The 22,457-nt window shown below is 31.2% G+C and overlaps 1 protein-coding gene across 1 annotated transcript in view; it reads left to right on the top strand.

Annotated features, from left to right (window-relative positions):
- The window catches only part of Poxn (paired box pox-neuro), a 94,577-nt gene that overhangs the window by 71,282 nt on the left and 838 nt on the right, over positions 1–22,457 (top strand). The window contains exon 4 of the mRNA XM_076411138.1: positions 20,012–20,231. Coding sequence (XP_076267253.1) covers positions 20,012–20,231 — 220 coding nt within the window. The remainder of the gene's footprint in view (positions 1–20,011; positions 20,232–22,457) is intronic.

Below are 22,457 nucleotides of genomic sequence, written 5' to 3'. Positions count from 1 at the left end.
GGAGATATACATATTTCTTCACGTAAAAAATAATTAGTGAATACTATTACCAGGCAATTAATAATTTCATTTTAAACGAAGTAAAATTACTTTTATATTTGAATGTTGTATGGATCTGTAAAAAGGAATGGAATTTTTCTATGGAATGGAATAATACCCCACAAATGTTTTATCGTATTTTAATATGTTAATTGCTATTTTCAAATAATATACTATAAAAATATAAACAATACAATAGAATTTAAAGGAAACCTAAAAACTAAAGATGTACAACAACCATAAATACTAAATAAAAATTAAACATATACCTAATCATAAAAAAGACTACTCCATGCATGCTCATTTGAAATGTTAATCTTTTTTCCTCATTACGTTAACAATCTTGAAAAATATTGTTTCAAAATGCTGCTATATTAATATACAATATATTGTTATTTACAAGCAAACTACTAAAAAAAACTATGTATGTTACATATAAATCTATGTAAGCATAAATTGAGTACATTTTTGCCAAGGTCGCGGCTAGAATGACAGAGCCTGAACGTTAAAAATCAGTCGAATGAAACTACTAGAACCAAAAATAGTAACTAAAAATACACGACTGAAACTAATAGTAAATCGTAACAAAATCAGTCGGGCAGAAAGTAGCGACTGAAATAGTCACTGGTAAAAAGTAGTAAAATCAGTCGAACTAAATATAGCGACTGAAACAGTCGATAGTAAAAAGTAGTCAATTACTAAACATTCACTATACAACACTAGTTTTGACATTTCCCTAAATAAACAGCAGTTTTCTATTTAGTATTATTGAGTTAATCAATTTATACAGACGTTCATCATTGGACGTTCAATATTTCATTTTCGACATTCCTTACTTTTGTTGTTTGATTTATACAAATCTGCTACCGACAATGATAAAAAGCGGTCTATAAAACCAAAAAAAAAATCGAAAACACTAAATTGCTTTCAGACATAATTAATTAACTTTCAGACATAAATCAACTGTTTCCAGGTATTTGTATATTTTGGGAAAGATCCAAAAAGAGAGAAAATGGCTACCACATGAATTAACTGAAAATGCTTTACCGTGTTTCTCCACAGATGGAAAATTATTTTTGGCTTCTGCTCAATATCCTTGCTTCAGTTTGTTTTTCCCTTTTCTATATTATTTTCCTAAAATCTTCCTTCGAGTTAGCCCTTTTCTTTCTTGCACCCTGCACTCTCTTAACCTATCTTGTTCATTTGGAACTAATTTCCTTTCAAGTTTGATATTTATTTTCTCTCACCATCAGCATCACTTTCAAAACAGTTTGTGTAGTTTAGTTTTTTCGATGTAACTTTTTAAAATTATTTCTGTGAAAATCTTTTGTACACGCTTTTACGCCACTAAGCAGTGCAAGTGTGTAATTTTAGTTTCAATCTTCCCTTCTCAATAGTTAGTCTATTCCTTGATCCAAGTTCTGTTCCATTTATTATACAACCTACTCTTGTCGTTGTTGTCTTGCTTTTATCAACACAATAAATAAACATTACTCATTTTTTAAATGCCAGATCATTTGTTTTTGTTTGGGCTATCGTTAGTATATCTAACTTAATTTCTTCCAATTATACATCCAAATTCCTTTTCTTTATTCGTCAATCTTCACTCGCATCCTCCACACCTTTCCCATCTTTCCAATTTATGATGTTTTCTCTCCTCTTCCCTTTTTACCTTGGTGAATTTTATTGATAATTGTAAATTGGCAACTATGAAGGAACAGGAGTTAAAATTTTGGAATTTATTTAGAATTAGGATAGATAAACCCTTCGTGTCCATTGAGTAAAATATAATGGCAGCGTAGTAATAGCAATAATAACACACTATGAAATTATTTAAATATAAAAATATATATAACATATAAAACCAACATGTTCTTTTGATATCCTAACGTGTCAGCCAACTGACGCAACTTCACTTTTCGATCGTTCAAAACGATTTTCTGGATTTCTTTGATGTTTTCTGCGTCCACTGCGTTATGTATCATCAGTGTCATTACGACCAGGTTTTAAGTCAGCAAACCAAGGTTTTATTATTATTTCTGATGGAGCGGAGACCTTATGACATTTTTCAAGCCATAGCTTCGCTTGAACGATATATTTTCCCTCACATCAAGAAGCAGTGTAAAATTAAAACACGACATATTTTTTGATCCATTGTTTTGAAACAAAAGTAGTGCCACTCTTAGCACAATAACTCACAAACTTATGACTAGAATATCATGAAATTCTAACAACTTTCTTTTGAATGTTAGTACTAATTGAAAAGGCAGTGAATGCAATAAAACTAGCATCTATGTATTAGGTACGGGGCTTTTTAGTCCATATGTTATATTAGGTTACTAGCGACCCGCCCCGGCTTCGCACGGGTGCAATGCTGATACTAAATTAAATACACTACAGAAAAAATATGAACGTTGTATATAAAAACATAGCGGCCCGCTCCGACTTTGCACGGGCATAAAATATATATGCCTATGTCACTCAATGAAAACATGATTAAAATCGTTCCAGTATTTTTGGTTCATTCATTACTGCCGTTGGCCTGCACGCATTAAATTTGGAGTAAAACAATTCCTCTTCCCCTATACTTACTATGAAGATTTCCTGCTATCTTTGGAATATCTAAATTCATACAATTTTTATTACATTACACATTTTTAAACGCAAATTTTAAATTTGTAATATCTCCGAAAATATTTGTTTAATTTACATGCTGTAAGGAACCATATTGATCTATATTAATTGCACACTGTATTTAAGGTACTTAATTCGATAAGGATTAATGCCGTATTGCTTAAAATAGCTTCGTAAATAAGCCATTTTCTCACGTAAAAAGTAAACAATAAAAATGGTTAATGTGGGTTATCCCTAAAAGATAAACATATACCATCGCGGACTTTTTTGTAGACCTTTTTATGGTGTACAATACTGTAGTACATTAATTTGATCTAACTCGTAGGGTTAGGCAGCGTTTTTGCTAATTGCTAAATAAGCCTAAAAAAATAGGTTAATTTACGACACCACGTTAGAAACCTCTAAAATTAGCAATGTTGCCTTAGTATATTATGCATGTATTATACATATAAACCTTCCTCGTAAATCACTCTATCTATTGAAAAAAACCGTTGCGTAGTTTTAAAGATTTAAGCGCACATAGGGATATAGGGACAGAAAAGGCGACTTTGTTTTATACTATGTAGTGATACCTATATATAGGTATATATATATATATAGGTATATATATATATATATATATATATATATATATATATCCATCACTTTCTGCTTTTTTTCATGTTTCCGAATATGACGTTGCAGTGTCGAAATTTGGTTTGGAAGTAATCTAGTCACCAATCCAATTAATATATATGTTCGCACTTCAGCATTTCTAAATAGTGCTCATACTTCAAGTCATATTGCATCGATGTACATAAGTAATAATCAGAAGAATTCGACGGAACTTTCAAGAACGTTCAAGTTATTAAATTTACGCCCATAGACATTTGCAGTTTCACCCAGTTATTACGGTTTAACCTCGTTGATCCCACCATATGAACAGCCACACTTTATAACCATAAACATTCCACTTCGGTGTCGATGTAGGTGTATATGTCGTTCGTCTGAACTATGAAATATCTCCGAAAAATCTTCTTCTTTGCCTGACCAATGAAACTGCAATGTAGAAACAGTTCGAAATAATATTTTCTATGATTTCGTATGGTAGCCATTTTCTCTGTTTTCGATTCTTTCCCGTAATACGTAACTACCTGGGCACAATTAACTCATCAATTGCTAGGCTATTAGAGCTAAGTTTTCACCAAGTCTTGCCATTCATCGTGTTCGAACTTTTTTGATCCTCCGGACTGTTCATTATTATTAATATCAAAGTCACCACATTTAAGTCATTGAAACCAAAATCAATAATTACCTAACAACGTGACCATGAGTTTTTGAATGTGTTTCATCGATATCGGCAAATCATACCAAAGTAATGAATTTCGTGAATGCAATCTTGCGTTCCATAAGCGTCTGAAAACACTGTATAACTCAATAATACTAAATGGAAATAAAAGTAAAATCAATGAATTTAACAGTTAGATTAGACTGTTTAACTGAAAATGTACATGCAAGTACATAACACTAAGATTAAGAGTTGAACTGCCTCGAAGGATATATATTTTGTTACCGCAAAATTAATATATTAACTACGACTATTATTATTAAATAACATAATAAATACTCATTCTCTATGACGACAAAACAATGGTTAGCATTTTAAATCAAAAATTCTAGAGACTTTTCATATCAACATTTTCATTCTTAATTATTTTAACTAAATATTTGTATTAAATACCATATCTATTGATGAAAATATTTAATAATAATGTAATGGCAATAAACTATGTGAACAAACATATTATGATACTCTAATAGGTATCTGACTTGATTTACGCAAATATTTGATGTAAAACAACAATGCCGCGAGTGCCAATAAAGCGGTATATTAAAAAGTTTCGGTGAATCTATTCGAGGACATAATAACATGGTCTGGATGCTTCAGCCTTACCTATCTATAACGTTGTGTTTTAATTGTCATGTTTTGTCGGTTAGGCTAAATTACAAAAAAATAACTGTTCGAGATAAGGCTCTACAACAAACGAATCATTTTATAACTATTATTAGTGATAGTCCAAATATTCCCAATAGTTCGTGATACTATAGCAGTGTTATATACTTATTATATGTAATTATGTTTGCTGCATTTTATGACATAAATTAATAAAGTACTTGTCGTTTATATTATTTTGTGAGTTGGAGAAAAAAGTAATTTAGACATTTCCTAAAAAATGGTTAAAAAGTCACATATCTCCAGTAATACCTATTTATTTATTTATTAGTATCTTGATTGAGCTTGTGCTAAGTTTTTTAGAAACACAAAAAAATATTCCGTTTTACTTAATACCACAGTTTTACTAGCTGATGCTCTGCCTTGTTGCGGTTTACTGAGAGAAATTCTAATTTCTCATGGACAGTTTATTCTCAGTTGTTCACCTTTTTGGTATTTTTTGAAATATATTAATTTGTAGAGAACCAAGAAAGACAGTTTCGTCATATGTTACTTTACTTTTTCCTTATGCAGAGGAAAACCTTATTAATCATAATTAATTTTGAACTAAATCCAGTGTTAGAACTAATTTATTCGGAAATTTCGATGTTAGAGATGCCAAACCTGACTTGCCAAAACTAAAAGAAGATAATGCTAAGCGTAAGTGTCCTGTGGGAACGAAAAATCTGGACAAGCCATTAAAGATAATAGGCAGATAAACTCTCCACTTTTAACATTGAGAAATCCAATTTCAAATAGACTTACCTCATTACTTATGCTCATTACTTTGCAAAGAAAAACATCCACCAATGTATACAAATAACTGTCAACTGCAGAGGCAAAGGATATTAAATATATTGTCATCTTCACTCGGAAACACATAGTTGCAAAATAAAAAAACTTGGACTCAAACTATATGAAATGTATTAAATCATCGAACGCAAAACCAAGTTACCATTAGATAATTATATATTGCTATACGAATCAATACTCAAGCCTATTTGACCATAATCCAACTATAGAGTAGTAATGGCATTCTAATGTAATCATTATTCAATGATTCCAAAATAAAGTGTTACCTACCATTGTTGATATTATCATATCACTCCATACCATGTTTCATAATAAAGCGATACACCGCAAGTTAGAACCTATAATGAGTAAAATTCGAGATATTTATATTAACCGGATTGGTTGGCGTAATGATAAAGGCGACAGGACGGTCCCCCTACTATTGCGATAGTCGCGGGTTCGAATCCTGCTGGGGCATGGTCGTAAATTTATGTTTGTGATTGTCCTAGGCAAGAGTGTAAAATCCGACAAGGAAATGGATCCCAATCATGCCAATAACCAGAATGGGTGAGACCGGATGATTTCTAAGTTGGTCACTCGCCAATCGGTATGCTGAGGCTTAATGCCGAGGACCGTGGTTCGGACACCACGTTAAACAGTAGGTCCAGCCCAGATAAACCCTCGTTAATAAGCAGGAGACCTGGAAAAAGAGAATATAAAAAACATATTTATATTAATTCATATATTCAATGCACTTGCTAATCAGTTAAATATACGATATGATAGTGAAATGCATAGACGGACATTGTTTAATTTATTGTTTATTATCAGATATATAAATTAATTTTAAATAATTAACATGAGAAGATGTTATTGTATATCGGCTACATTTGTAATAAACTTCATATTGAAGCTTCACCGACTGCTTTCATCTTTCAGTATCTGTCATTTCGTCGAAGTGTGAACAAAACATTTTCAATTTTGACGTCTTTAATTCAATCTGAAGAAAAGGTGATTGAAGGTCACCGAATGCTGTATGAAACTTATGGGAACCATGCTCCATTGATTTCAACATATGAGTACTGGTTTAAGAGTGGTGTTGATTTTAACATCAAAGATGAAGAGCCTTTTGGACAGCTACAAAAAACGGAAGACGAGCACTTGAAGGCATTACTCGTTTAATGGAGATCGCTATCGACTACAATTGGTGCATTTGAGCAGCTATCGCTGGACAACACTTCGAATAAAATACATTGTACCGATTTTTCAAAAGAATGCTTCAAGTGAAATAAAAATCCTTTAATTATAATTTATAGGTCTAATAACAATTTAATAAACCATCTTTATCGTAAGGTCAAACCCTGAAAATGATTAGTACTATTGAAGCATCAAATAGTATATCCAAAGAAATTTTGAACATACGTCATCAAGATGTTTAACGTATTACCTGCCACAGTTTATAAATTCGTCTTAGAATCAGACAACAGTTTCCTTCTCATTTTGTTCTAGTTAAAGAGAGATACAATGCTGTCTGATAAGTTTATACGTGTAACCGATCTAGCCTGCCAAAGTCATCCGGCTGTCAAACGCATGCAAAATTCTTCGAAATATTAATTATAATAACTACTTGCTTGTTTTGCTAACTTTCAAATCGCTGTTTATTATTACTCTGATTGAAAATTCCGAAGCCAGACAGAACGGATTGCGTCTCTAACCACTTACTTTAAACAGGAACGAGATAATGGAGGCCCCCTCTTGCCAGTAAAATTCGTTAGAGAGGTAAGAATTTTTACCGTTAAACATTAATTTGCTGCGATTTTTATTGAAAATATTCTTAGCGCGCTACACTGAATAGTAGTATGGTCACAGTCTCCTGAAATATCTCAAAAAGTGAAAAATGTAATCTTAAATTCACGGAGAAAAACCGTCATCATACGAAGCGGGTGCCAAATCAAGATCAGCTCCATTTTATCTCTATCCGAGATTAACTATATGAAATGTATAAAAACAGTGAGTAGTTTTTCAATATAAACATAATTTGGTACAATTATTTCGGAGAAAATTGTTAGTCTGAAAATTATCGAAGAGGTCTAATGGAGCTTCCGGATATTGCTTTTAAAAGAATACAAATTTTAATAGCATATAATAAAATGAAGGAGAACTAATTATTTTTTATGTATTTAGATGAAACATGGATATTTCAGAATGGGTCTAATATACTCAATGGGTCAATAGTGACTCATGACAAAATTATAATAAAAATGATGTTATAACAACAAAAATTGATAGATAAACATTTTATTTATTTTTATTTTATTAATTAAATAAAAAATTAATTTTTTTTTATTTTTATCTAACGTTTACATAAACATTAGAATAACAATTGATTAGGTTTTATTAGTCATAACATTTATTAATAATTCATTGCCGATATATTGTACTTCATGTTGGAAACAAGAAAAGTTAATAGCACCTTCGGTTTGGATGAACTTGATCAGACACATTGAGAAGAATTTGATAAATGATGGAATGTTAAATAGATTGAGAATTAACAGCTCAGTTATTCATTTGAATGTAACTTTCTAAATATGATATGATTCAATACTGCCAATTTCTAACACAGGGTGATGAGAGTGGAAACAACTAAAGGTAAGTATATAATTATTATATGATAACTGTAGGAAATATTATTGTGGAGTGTAAAAGATTTATGTGCTCAGATATGTGTGTAATTGTTCAGAATATTCATGAGCATTTGGTTAAAATGGAAATAACAGTAACTGTTTTGCAGAAATGCATTAAGAAATGCATTAAGAAATATGTATACAGGTATTAACAGAAAAAAACTAAGGAGAAATACAATGATACCAAAGTGACTTTACAAGGAAACACTGGACCGAAGAACGCAAGAACTAAGCGTAAAAGATTAATATACTCTCTAATGAAAGTAAAATATATTTCTTGGATATAAAATTGTTAATTAGGTGGATTAGGCCTCCAGGCGATACAACTGCATAATAAAGGCGCCTAGAACTCTTATTCATAGGTTATATGGAAAAGAGTTCGATTTAAATATAAGCAAACACAACCCTAACCTACCAACTATTATAACTGTATATTTAATTGTAGTTTTAAGTCATTCGATAATATATGCATTTGTTCTACTCTAATGTTAAAATAAATTATATTTGCTAACAGTACTTTTGTTTAATTATTTTATTTAGGTTAGAATTTTGTTTTATGTCAAAACCAAACTGAACTGAAACTCAGAGTTTATACGGCAACATTGCGACTTTTTAACGTCACAAATTTAAATGACGTATGTACAAAACTTCTTTAGATGGACTACATGGATTATTCATTTGAATCACAATCTCTAGGTCAAACTAAAAACTTTTCAACCAATACATCCCTCAATTGTCTGAACAAAACCGATTACATAAAACGACTGTTGCTACAACGGTCGGTTGTTTATAGTGTCGTTTCGTCGACCCCCTCTCCGTTCTTATCGGCACATCATCATCAACCTCATCGGGCTCCGATTAGAACCGTACGTTCGGGTTCCCAGGTCCCGGTCGCGACAATTATCAATTATCCGTATCTCACGAAACCGCTATTTAGATAGTCGTGTCCGAAAATCGTCAGCCCTTTTCGGTCCGTACACCTTGATCGACATGAAACCCGATGCCGTGTCCTTTTTTTTTGTTTCGTTCGTCCAACACGGTGATGATATAATTAGTCGTGATAATGGCATTTCCGACAGGCCATTAACGTGTCCTTTTATCGGAAGTTTTATAGCCAGGACATGTCTTAAGTATCTATTTACGTTTAATTACAAGACGTTTATTTATTTTCACAACATGATGAAATCAAAAAGCGATGAGAAGTAGGTCTTCGTTTAATTAACATACTAGGACAATAAATTAACTTTGAGATTTAAAGGGTTTATACAAGGTGTTTCAAAAGCAAGTGTTTTTTTTATTTATATTTGTTTATCTTTGTATTATATTTTATACTAAGGTCTAAGGCGAATTCAAATAATACAAAACGCTGCCTTGAGAATGCCACTGGAAGCTTTTAAATCTAGTTCGATAACTACGATGCAATGCCTCGCTTATATCGAACCACTTAAATATCCAAGAATGAGACTGGCTCTCAAAGAAAATATAAGAGTCAATGCGCGGACTGGTGACAGCTCTGTAGTCAGAGACCCTTATGATCCCTGCCTCCAAAGGACAAAAATGATTCATCACAAAGATATCAAAAACAATTGATATACCTCCTATTATACCATGGCCGCCATGGACTACGCCAATCATCAAAATAGTTTGGATATTAGCGGCTTACTATAAGCAAAATTTCAGTTCGGTAGTATTTCAGAGATTATTCCTTCAAATTTTGTCAGAGTACCCGAATTGTAAAGTTGTTTATACAGATGTCTCCAAATCCTCTATAGGTGTAGGCGCTGCAATATATCATATGTCCCAAAACAAACTCTGTAAAACAGTCTTCTGTTTCCACTGTACTTACAGCTGACATATTCTCAATAAAGGAAGCAATAAACTTCATAATATCACTTAGTAGCTATGTTAAAACATGGCTTATACGCTCTGATTCGCGAAAGTCACTTCAAGCTATCGATGAAATGTTTTCCCTCATCCGTTAGTGGTAGAGATCCTTGAATTGTACGGTCAGGTTATATCTCGGTGAAACCCAAAACTTGATCCCTAGCCACAAGGGCATACCTGGGAATCGCCAATGATGCTATAGCAAATGGTCAACAAATTGTAAATATTTTATAAGGATCTTTACCCAGTCCGACATGGTAGGGTAGATAGTGTAATCTAACCTAGTGTAACTTGAGTGGGACGTGCTAGAAGAGGAAAACAAGCTTTGGCCCATTAAGAAGAATCTCTTTTCCACAAGGGGCTATTGATTGATCACTGGCAATTCACCCATTCCTTCCTATTGAATCGAACAGAGAGACCACTGTGTCCCAATTGTGAGGAACCAATATCAGTCTCCCAGGTTTTGGTGAAATAAAGAAATTTATTAAGTGTTAGAAGAATTCATGACTTACCTGACTCATTGAAGGATGCGGTCCTGCCTCAAAATATACACACATTGTTTAATTTCCTCAAAGAAATCGTTCTGTACTTTAAAGTCTAATTTTAATATATTGTTGCTGTTGATAAAATATTGTTTTTTGAAACAAAAAAATACAGTTGAAGCAAAAACTTGGATTGATGCCGAGTTTCCGGACACTGCCCCAGGAAAATCAAATATCAAGGATTGGTATGCTAAGTTTAGACGTGGTGAAATGAGCACCGAAGATGGTGAACGCAGTGGACGCCCAAAAGAGGTTGTTACCGACGAAATCATTTAAAAAATCCACAAAATGATTTTGAATGACGGTAAATTGAAATAGCAGACACTCTAAAGATATCAAATGAATGTATATATCATATATTTCACGAATATTTGGGTACGAGAAAGCTCTGAGCAAAGTGGGTCCCAAGTGGGCCGCGTAAGCTCACTTTTGATCAAAAATAACGACCAGTTGATGATTCGGAGCAGTGTTTGAAGATGATCAAGCATAATAAACCCGAGTTTTTGCGTCGATATGGGATAATGAATGAAACATGGCTCCATAATTTCACGCCGAAATCTAATCGACAGTCATCCGAGTGGACTGCATACGATGAACCCGCTCCAAAGTTTGGGAAAACGCAACAGTCTGCTGAAGAGGTTATGGCGTTTGTATTTTGGGATGCGCATGGAATGAAGGACCATCAACAGCGACCATTATATCGCGTTATTAGACCGTTTGAAGGCCAAAACATGGCGGCATTTGAAGAAAAAGAAAGTGCTGCTTCACCAAGACAATGCATCATGTTACAAGTCAGTGAAAACGATGGCAAAAATCCATGAATTGGGCTTCGAATTGCTTTCTCATCCACCGTATTCTCCAAATCTGGCCCACAGCGATTATTTCCTGTTCTCAGATCTTAAAAGAATGCTCGCTGGGAAAAAATTTTCGTCGAATGAAGAGGTAATCGCCGTAACAAAAATGATATCAAAAAGTTGGAGGGTCGCTATAATCAGTGTATCACCCTTGAAGGGAATTATGTTGAATTTTCTATAAATATCTTCCATTTTTAAAAGAAAAAAGAGAAAATGTAACAATATGTAACTATTTATCAATATACAAACGTTGCAATTACAAAGCAAAGTTATAGTTCTTGTAAATTATTCCTATATTTGAATGTACTCTCGAATGCACAAATTAACCTAAAATCTCCCTTCACTCACAAATTTAATTAAGTTTACTATTTATTATTTTAAGTTTACATATGTACATATTATGTCTCAATTATTCAACCTCTAAAGTAGCTCAAATATATATATATATATATATATATATATATATATATATATATATATATATATATATATATATTAATATTTTTAGTAAACCCTTACAATTAGGTACCAAAAAATACTATTCTGTACTAATTTAAACAGTTTATAAAAAATTATTAAAGGGTTTCTTATGATGTTTAAGAATTATAATTAATTTTTTTTTTAAATTTCGATATATCAATATTTTTTCGGCATCCCTATTTTATGTTTTGTACCTGTGAAATTATATTGGTTTGCTTGCTGAAAATTTAGTCTTTCCAAATGGCCATTGCCTAAATTATCTCGGGTTTTATCCAATTTATCATCTATGGAATGGAATTTTTCCAGCTAGTTTGGTTGCAATAATATTCATATCTCATACACTCTTAGGAATTCCTAATCGATTACACATAAATTTAGACGTGGTAATATTTTTACCAAAATGGGAACCCCAACGTAAAAAAAATTATTTAGGATGGATTGAAAATGGAAGATTTAGTTGTCCTTTCAATATAATCTTTCTTGTTCAATTTTAATTTTTTAAATGACACCATTTGGTTAACAAGCTGTGATTTTGATGAAATATTGTCAAATAAGGGATATTGGGTGATATGAATGTACTTTTACTTTAACAGCGTCAACTATACCTAAAACATAATGAATTTGATATAGAATTGATTCCAACTGGCAAAATTAAAATAAAGATCAAAGAAATTCGCACCTGAATGAACTGTAATCATATGTATGTTCAAATGAAAGGTGTTATAAAAGCTTTTTTAACAATATTCATCAATCTATAGTTTATCAATTACTGCCTACCATTTATATTCAAAATATGAACAGTACAATAATAAATAAACTTTAAACAAATTCTTAACCTTATTCTTAACCTTAACTCTTAACAAAACAAAGCCTATCAACACCAGGAATAAACCCAAAATGGTCACAAAATCAGGCAGAAACTACCGAAGTATATCGAATTCCTGTTCTAATTCTCCAAAAGTAACCACTACTACATTAGATTACTGGCCAGTTTTATGTAGCTAATGGAACACCATATCTACAGCCCATAAGTCCAAATAGATTTATAATTGACTGATAAACTAACTTCTTTGATCTTAGATCAAGTTAGAAATATATTCCGACATATCAGTAGGTTTTCTCGATCTTGAATCTAATCTGCCCGGGTATCCATTTCAATCCGCAGGTAAAATATATTAACTTCTCCTTAAAAAAATGTTATGGCCCTCTGGATCCCCAAAATTGAAGTAATTCGACACCTATTTTTCCTCAATTTTTTTAACAATCAATTAGTTATTAGTATTATATAATTAGTACATGAACGACGGGTTTATACACTCTTCAGAGACTGCTTATTAAAGTATTTAGTTAATTTGACTTTTAAATTGATAATAGACAATATAGTTTGTAACATTCTGTACCACTATTGAAGCTTTGAAAATTACCCTAACATTAATGTTCTCATATCAAGAATATATTATAAATTTTATTAATATTTTAATTTCAATTATACTTTACAATGAATTTTATACTAATATTATACAGCATCCTAACACATATATATTCATAAACTTGATTTGTTGTCTCAGCTTCGCTATATATATTTTATTTCCCGTATTACATATAAAAAATATGTGTTAGCAGTCATACTATATATCAAATGAGTAAAAAGATAACCATAGAATTATGAACTAACGAATAACAAACGTAACCAGATGTAGATTTTACAACAAAAACATTTTACATATACAATAATGGCAATATTCCTTTAATACCCATTATTGTCTTTCATTATTATTAGTATCAAATGTTCTTGTTTAAATTTAAATAGATGTTCAGTAATATTGTGACTTAGGAATATCCACTATTTTTAATCTCATTTACACATACTACTACACTTTTATGTCTTGTGCCTGCGGAATTCAATCAATTTCTTTACTGAATAAATGTAGTCTTCTATAATATAATATATAGTTAATATAATAAATTTAGAATTGCCCCTGTTTATATTATCTCGGATTTCATCTAATACAGCGTCCACTAGAATTTTGGGTGCTAGTTTTAATAGAAATAACTTATCTAAACCATTTTAATGTCCTACACGTGTCCTAATATATTTTATTTTAACATTCATTCACATCATAAACTATCAGCATCAAACATTCACTTAATATGAATATAAATTTGTTATACAAAGTAATAGTACATATACGCACCCGAATAAAATTTCCCCCAATATATATCCAAATTAGATATGCTAAAATAAGTACTTTGACCTCATTCACAATTAAATGACTTGTCCGGTTTGCAAAAAAACACAAAAATATTGCGAGAAAATAAAAACTTAAATAAAAGAAAGAAAAACAAACTGAACTAATATAGTTAAAAGATGTATTAAAAATGTGTCGTCTTTTAAAATTATGTGAAGCGCACCAGTAGGGGTACATCCATAAAATCCTAATTAAGTTTCAGTCTGAAATTCTAAATCTGGACTTTAAAAATAATGTGGGAGAAAATTACTAGATAGTTGTGTAGCTCAACAGTTGTGTAAAACGTGTGTCATGTGATTTTTAAATTTAAAAAAATTGCAGTATGCTGTAAAAAAGACGAAATTACTTTTTCCCCAATCTTATATTAAAATTAGAAGCATATATCGTCAAATAGCTTAAACTTATACTTACTTAAAATATATAACAAAGTTAAAAATGTAGATGAATTATAACAGAAAAGGTATTTTTCCTACAAAACCTCCTATATTGACAAATAAATTAAAATAATTCTCAAAAAAAAAATTACCAAAGATTTTTCGATCAATACACTGTCTTAATGCAGATTTTAAAATTATTTAAAAAAATTTAAACACCATTGTAACCAGTAAAAATTAAAGGGTCCTAAAATATATGTATCTCAGAGCGTTACAAAGGGTACATTAGGCCATTTTTAACTCAATCGTTTACTAAGATATAATCGTGACCATTAATTTTCAGGTGTTAAAGCCGAGGGAATCAGATAACGACTATTTACGTTCGAAAGGTATTCGAGCCTCCGCTGACTACTTAAATTGAAATCGCCGATCATTCCGTCAATTATTGACTCAGTCAGTTGGGCAGTTACCCGAATGCCATTTCGAGATTTTTCTTCTTAATATTTATGCTTGTTTCTGAATTATTGACATGATTATTTCTGAACTATTGTACATCGAAGAAACTAGGCGAATGATAAGTACACGGATAAGAGAACATCACCTACAGTCCTTTCAATAAAAGAATCAACTCACGTCATCTGAATTAATGTCGTATCGACTCTGAGTTTTAGTTTATTTTGGCTTTGACATATAACATAATTCTAATCTAAATAAAATAATTAAACAAAAATACTGTTATCAAATATAATTTATTTTAACATAATAATTCATCTAATGCATATATTATAGACGGTCTTAAAACTACAATATACACATTTTAACCAAACGGTTATATAGATTCTAAGCAATTATACACATATCTGAGCATATAAATCTTTAACACTCTACAACAAAATTTCCTACAATTATCGTACATAAACTATATAATCACCTTTAGTTTTTTCTACTGTCATCATCATCGTGTTTTGGAAATTATCTGCATACTCAAGTGAATAACCAGCTGTTAATTTCCAATCCATCTAACATTTGTTCACAAATTCATCACTTGTCAATTTCTTCTTCAATATGTCTGATCGACGTCATTCAAACAAAAGGTGTTATTTACCATTCATGTTTCCAGCATGAAGACCAATACATCTGCAATGAATTATTAATAAATATTATGACTAATATAATATAATCAATGGTTATTCTAACGTCTTAACACTATTTTTATTATCATCTTGTCATGAGTGACCATGATCATTGGTCCCATTCTGAAATATCTAAATACGCAAATTTAAATAATAACTTTTCCTTGATTTTATTATATGATTTTAAAAATTGTATTCTTTTAAAAGCAATCTCTGGAATTTCTATTAAATCTCTTCAATACTTTTCAGACTAATAGTTTCCGCTGAAATAATTTTATTAAATTATGTTTATATTAAAAACCCTACTTACTATTTTATACATTTTATATATTTGATCTCTGGTAGAGAATTCAAAATTATATTTTTCATTTTTTTAGACATTTCAGTCACCGTGTCCATATTAATATTCTGGTTTATAACCTGTAGTTATTATAATTAATATTTTGAGAAATTTTGCAGACGTTTGACTACTGGAGGACTTTTGCAAGCTGCAAGTTATTTGTATTGTATCTTTTTTTAACTAGAATAAAATGAAAGAGAAAATATTGTCTGATTCTAAAACAAACTTACAAATTGTGGCAGGCATTACATTAAATATATTGATGACGTGAATTCACTGTTATTTTAAATATACTATATGTGTAAAACAAGGACACAGTCCTATCAATTTTGACTTAACACTGGATGGATACTGGCTAAAACTCCCCCAGGCTGTTTTCAAAGAAAACATGATTTTTTTTGATATGAAACGTGAACATAGATGTATAGAAACCAACATCGACACGGTATCAATATATTGCCAAAAATATGGGAAAGAGTCATAAAGATTGATGAGATGGATATATTAGTTAAGCTAGGAAGGCTCATAAAGATGACACAAAGCCAAACGTTAATCAAACACGGTGAGATAACAATGAAATGGAATTCAAAAGTTAAAGAAACTTAACTATCTAGGAATTATGATATCGAGAAGTTGTCAAAGAAAGCAACCAATATATATATATATATATATATATATATATATATATATATATATATATATATATATATATATATATATATATATATATATATATATATATATAAAGAAAAAGCAAGATCGAGACGGATAGATGAAGTTAAATGTAACTTATTGGAAATAGGAGGGGGGGGATATAAAAAATTAGCAATAAGTAGTCGTGGACGCTAAGTAGGACATTATGTCAAAACAAGACCAGGAATTGTCATTTAAAATCAACATAAAGGGATCATAGAATTATTAAAAAGCAAAAGCAACAGCAAATAGAAAAAATATAAAAATTATTTTTTATTACTCTTAGTGGTTCCACAATCTGCCCATTAAGCAATAAGTATTTCTTATGTTTATATTATATATATATATATATATATATATAGATATATATATATATATATAGATGACATATATATTATATATATATATATATATATAAATATATATATATATATATATATATATATATAATAAAAACATTTAACACCATCTGATCTAATTATTGGGCATATATAGATTTTAGGATAAGCTTTAGAATCAGACTAATAAATTAAGGTAGTATTTTATACAGGAGATCTGTTAATGAAGTGGTTTTCTACATGTCATCTATATATATATATATATATATAGATATATATCTATATATATATATATATATATATATATATCTTATCCTAAAATCTATATATGCCCAATAATTAGATCAGATGGTGTTAAATGTTTTAGTCTACGCACTTCACTATCACGTCGCGTATTTAGCTGATTAGCAAGTACATTAGGATGCATTAGGATTATTGCATTAGGATGCACTGACACTTTTTCGAAGTACTTCACACAAGCACGTTGAATTACGCTCGTTATAGGTTCTAGAGGAATATCGCGTTGTATCACTTCATTTGAAGCATAGTACGGAGCATCAACAATGGCACGCAACACTTTATTTTGGAACCGTTGAATGATGGATATATTAGATTTGCTAGCGGTACCACATAGTTGCATTCCATATAACTAAATAGGCTTGAGTATAGACTCATACAGCAATATCTTGTTATCTAATGATAACTTCGATTTGTGCCCGATAAGCCAATACATTTGATATAATTTAAGTCCAAGTTGTTTTCGTTTAGAGAGTATGTGTTTCTTTAAAACTAGGTATATAACTAGGAGGACCCATCGGCCCTATCTCAATCTCTGGTGAAATAATGTTTATACATGTCACTGCTGTATTTTTTAATATATACACCTCACTACACAACACCACACAAGATCAACTGGTTTGATTCTTTTGAGTCTGTGTCCTGTTCCTGATGGTATTCAAAAGCTGCAATATTTCAATATTCTCATCAAAATGGAGTCTTTCCTCATGCCCCCTTGCAATTCTCTTGATTTCTTGACTGACTGTGGGTATCTGAAGGTCTCGATGTAGGTAATCAGTCCTATAGTATTTGGGTGCACCGACAATACCTCTCAGGACTTTGTTCTGAAAAACTTGTATTTTATTAATCTTACTCTTTGCAGAACATCCCCATAATTGAACTCCGTATGTCCATATAGGTTGCAATATTTGTTTATATAATAGCAATTTATTATGTACTAACAATTGTGATTTTCTTCCAATTAGCGAGTACATTTTCCTATATCTCAATTCCAGTTCTTTTCTTTTCTTCTTTATATGTTCCTTCCAGCGAAGTTTTGGGATGGAATGAAGGTTTTGAAAGTATGGAATGATAGTATTATTTAATGTTATTGGTGCTTGTACGGTCTGTTTATAGGTGAACTGCACATTTATCTACTTTCATTAGTTTTTATTTTCCAAGCTTGTGTCCAATTATTTATATTGTCACTTGCCTGTTGTAAGTTTCATAAGGTTTCTTCACTATTGTCTCCGACAGCTATAATCTCAGTATCATCAGCAAATGTGGCCATCGTGATATTTTCCATTTCTGGTATATCACAAGTGTAAAGTAGATAAAGCATTGGTCCCAGTACACTTCCTTATGGTACAACTGCTTTAGCTTCTTTTATTGTAGAGTAAGCTTCTTCTTGTTTGACTCTAAACATTCTGGTTTTAACGTATGATTTTAATAATACGGTGTGTTGTTTTTAGTAGCATTTTTTGTAGTTTATGAACAAGGCCTTCATGCCAAACCTTATCGAAATCTTGTGGTACATCTAAGTAAGTAGGCTTTTTCAATAACATCTGTTATTCTGTAGACCTGGTCAATTGTAGAGTTGAGCTTGTTAATAAACCCAAACTGGTGTGTTGGTATTAAGTTTTTTCTCTCTATGATCGGTTTTATTCTTTTCAACAACAGATTTTTCAAAAACCTTAGATATTACTGGCAGCAGTGATATAGGTCTATAGGCTTTTATTTCGTTTGATGACTTCCCAGGTTTTGGGATCATTATAATTTCCGCCATCTTCCAAATGTCTGGGACATCTTTTAATCCAATGAACCTTCATGAAAAGCTAAGATTGCTGTATCGTCTGCGTATGTTGCCACAGTAGTTATTTTTGTGGTGGGTAGATCGGTTATATATAGAAGATAGAGTATTGGACCCAGTACCCTACCTTGCGGAACTCCTGAATATATTAGGTCTAATTCGGTATGTTCATCGCCTTGCTCTACAGTAAAATATCTATCAGTGACATAGGATTTTAGGAACTGATAGTTCGGATGAGTCTATGCACTTGTTCTAGCTAAGCTTGTGAAAGCTAAACTGATGTTCTGGAATAATTATTCTCTATTCTATTATATAGTTTAGCTTCTTTATGTATAGTTACTCAAAAACTTTCGAGATTATCGGTAATAAGTTTATAGGCCGGTAGGAGTGACATCTTCTGGTATTTTTCCTGGTTTGAGAATCATTAATATTTTAGCTACTTTCCAGATGCTAGAAAAGTAATTAATTCGTAGCATAGCATTAAATATAAATGTTAATAGTTGCATACCCTTTTCTGCTAGTTCTTCTAAAATTTTACGAGTAATTAAATCATAACCAGGAACGTTTTTAATATTAATCTCCCCCGTTATTGTTTGTTTAACTTTTTTGATCGTTAATTTTTTATGCGGTAAGTCCAATTAAAATGGCGAACTTAGAAAACTACCAATTTTTTTTTCGTGATATTTATGTATCTCAGACTGGAAAGGTTTAAAAAAATGTTTTGAGAAAATGTCGGCCTTCTCTTTATTGCTCTTAGCTCATTTATTTTCATTTGTTTCAATAGGTGGGTTATACTGCTGGGATCTCCTAAGCTTTTTTGTTGCTTTCCACAACGAATAGTCTGTAGAAAAATTAAACAATTTTTAGTTTTTTTAATGTGTTTTAAAAAATATGTACAAATTGTGTAATGTTTCTAGCAAGTGGCGACACCAACCGTAGTAAAGAAAATCCTCCGATTCAAACAGGAGAATCCCGGCATGTTCGCGTGGGAAATCCGGGAACAGCTGATAGCTCAACGGGTCTGCGAACCCCACAACATTCCATCGGTCAGTTCTGTGAATCGGATTTTAAGAAACAGCGGTGTCTGGCCTGATCACCAAGAAACCATGCCACATGGAAGACCTCTTCATAGTTCAGGTACATATATATGCTACAAACTATATAACTTATAAATAATTAGGCAAATTTTGATTGGATTACCATTGAATATTTTTTAATATTTTCTACTCCTGGTAACATAAATTCTCGTCATTATTGAAAAAGAGCTATTGTAACATTTTTTATTAATTACATCTTACATGCGATATGCTTAGTACAATATTAATTTATAAATTAATTTATGACTACTATTCTGTTGTATTTGCATTAATATACAAGCAACGCGTGTATGGGATTAATACATTAATATGTATTTCCCAAATTAGAATAAATTATTTACTTAAGCTAAACTTGAAAATACACTTATACACTAAAATAGTTCGTGTGGTTTGGTTCGCTTCAATCTTCTGATTTCCTGCGAATTGTCCAGTAGCTGTATTGCTGTGATTTAGCAACCTTATTTCATATTTTAGCGGGAAATCTTGAATCATTTCATATATCCATTTGATTCCGAGGTCATGGTGCAGCTCTTCGTTGGTTACGTAACGTAACTATTGGTACGGTATGGTATGGTAACCATTCGTCGTACGCATTGGCAATTAATCGTAGAACTTTGTTTTGGATTGCGTTGTATTACTATTTGGTTTGATGTTTTAGTACAACCCAATATGTGCACCCTATAGGTCCAAATAGGCTTTATGATTGACTGATTGAGGTCAAGCTCAGGGTATCTTCCGACTAACCAGTACAGTTGCTTGACATTGAGTATAATCTGCTGTTTTTTTCTGTTTAACCTAGCACTGAGATATATTCCGAGGTATTTACTTGATCCTGCTTGAAGAATAGGGCATCCGTCAAGTGACATAATTAAGTTTTTATCAATTCGCCGCAAGTCCAAATTAACATGGACAGATTTGGAGCTATTAAGCTGTATTTTCCAATCTCTTAAAAAGCTTCAACAATCATCGAGTGATTTCTAAAAAGTCGATCAAAAAGAAAGGCCTAATAGTTGCGAAGTTAACATAAATGCAGTCAAAATTATTTTACTATTTATCAATAACAATGTTGTTCTTTTTACCTTATTACATTAATAAATAATATTAAAAAATAGAGTAGCCAATGCAGATATATTAATAAAACATAAAACTATATATTATGTGTAAATCTATGTAAGCATAAATTCGGAATATTACTTTCAAGGTCACGGCTAGGACGGCAAAGCCAAAACGTTGAAAATCAATGGAATGAAACCAGTAGATCCGAATATACTAACTGAAAGTACACGACTGAAACAGTCGATAGTAAAAAATACTAAAACCGATCCGACAGAAAATAGCGACTGAAACAGTCTATAGTCTATCCAAAGTTATTTTGTGTATACGTCATCTAAATTTGTGACGTCAGAACGTCGCAATGTTGCCGTATCAACTCTAAGTTTTAGTTCAGTTTGGCTTTGTTATATAACAAAATTCTAATCTAAACAAAATAATTAAACAAAAACACTGTTATCAAACATAATTTATTTTAACATAATAGTAAATCTAATGCGTATATTATCGAAGGACTTAAAAGTATAATTAAGGACACAGTTATAATAGTTTGTAGGTTAGGGTTGTGTTTGATTATATTTACATTGACCTTTTTTCCATACCACCTATGAGTTAGAGTTCTAGGCGCGTTTGTAGTTGTATCCCTACTCCACATAATTAACAATTACATATCAAAGTAATATATTTTAATTTTTCATTAGAGAGCATATTTACCTTTTACGATTAGTTCTTATGTCCTACGGTACAGTGTTTCCTTGTAAAGATATTTTAATATCATTGTATTTCTCCTACGGTTGTTCTGTTAATACCTTTATACATCTTTCTTAATAAAACTAGATTTAATCACTGCATTCTCCTTAATACATTTGTCATTTCTGCAAAATAATTACTAATATTTCTCTCCTGACACGTTTTGATCAAATGCTCATGTATATTCTGAACAATTACACATATAATGTTCACATAAATCTTTTACACTCTACAATAACATTTTCTACATTTATCATATATTAATTATATACTCATCTTTATTTGTTTCAACTCTCATCACCCTGTCTTAGAAATTGGCAGCATTGAATCATAACATATTCAGAAAATTTCATTCAAGCGAATAAGTAAGCTGTTAATTTCCAATCTATCTAACTTTTCTTCATAATTCTTTCTTCAATTTCTTCTTCAATGTGTCTGATGGAGTTTATCCAAACCGAAGAAGTTA

Source organism: Rhynchophorus ferrugineus, unplaced genomic scaffold (assembly GCF_030347505.1).
Source record: "Rhynchophorus ferrugineus isolate W39M unplaced genomic scaffold, kcgeb_rfMv2 rfM8, whole genome shotgun sequence".
Classification (NCBI taxonomy): Eukaryota; Metazoa; Arthropoda; class Insecta; order Coleoptera; family Curculionidae; genus Rhynchophorus; species Rhynchophorus ferrugineus.
This window is presented reverse-complemented; position numbering and strand designations above follow the sequence as displayed.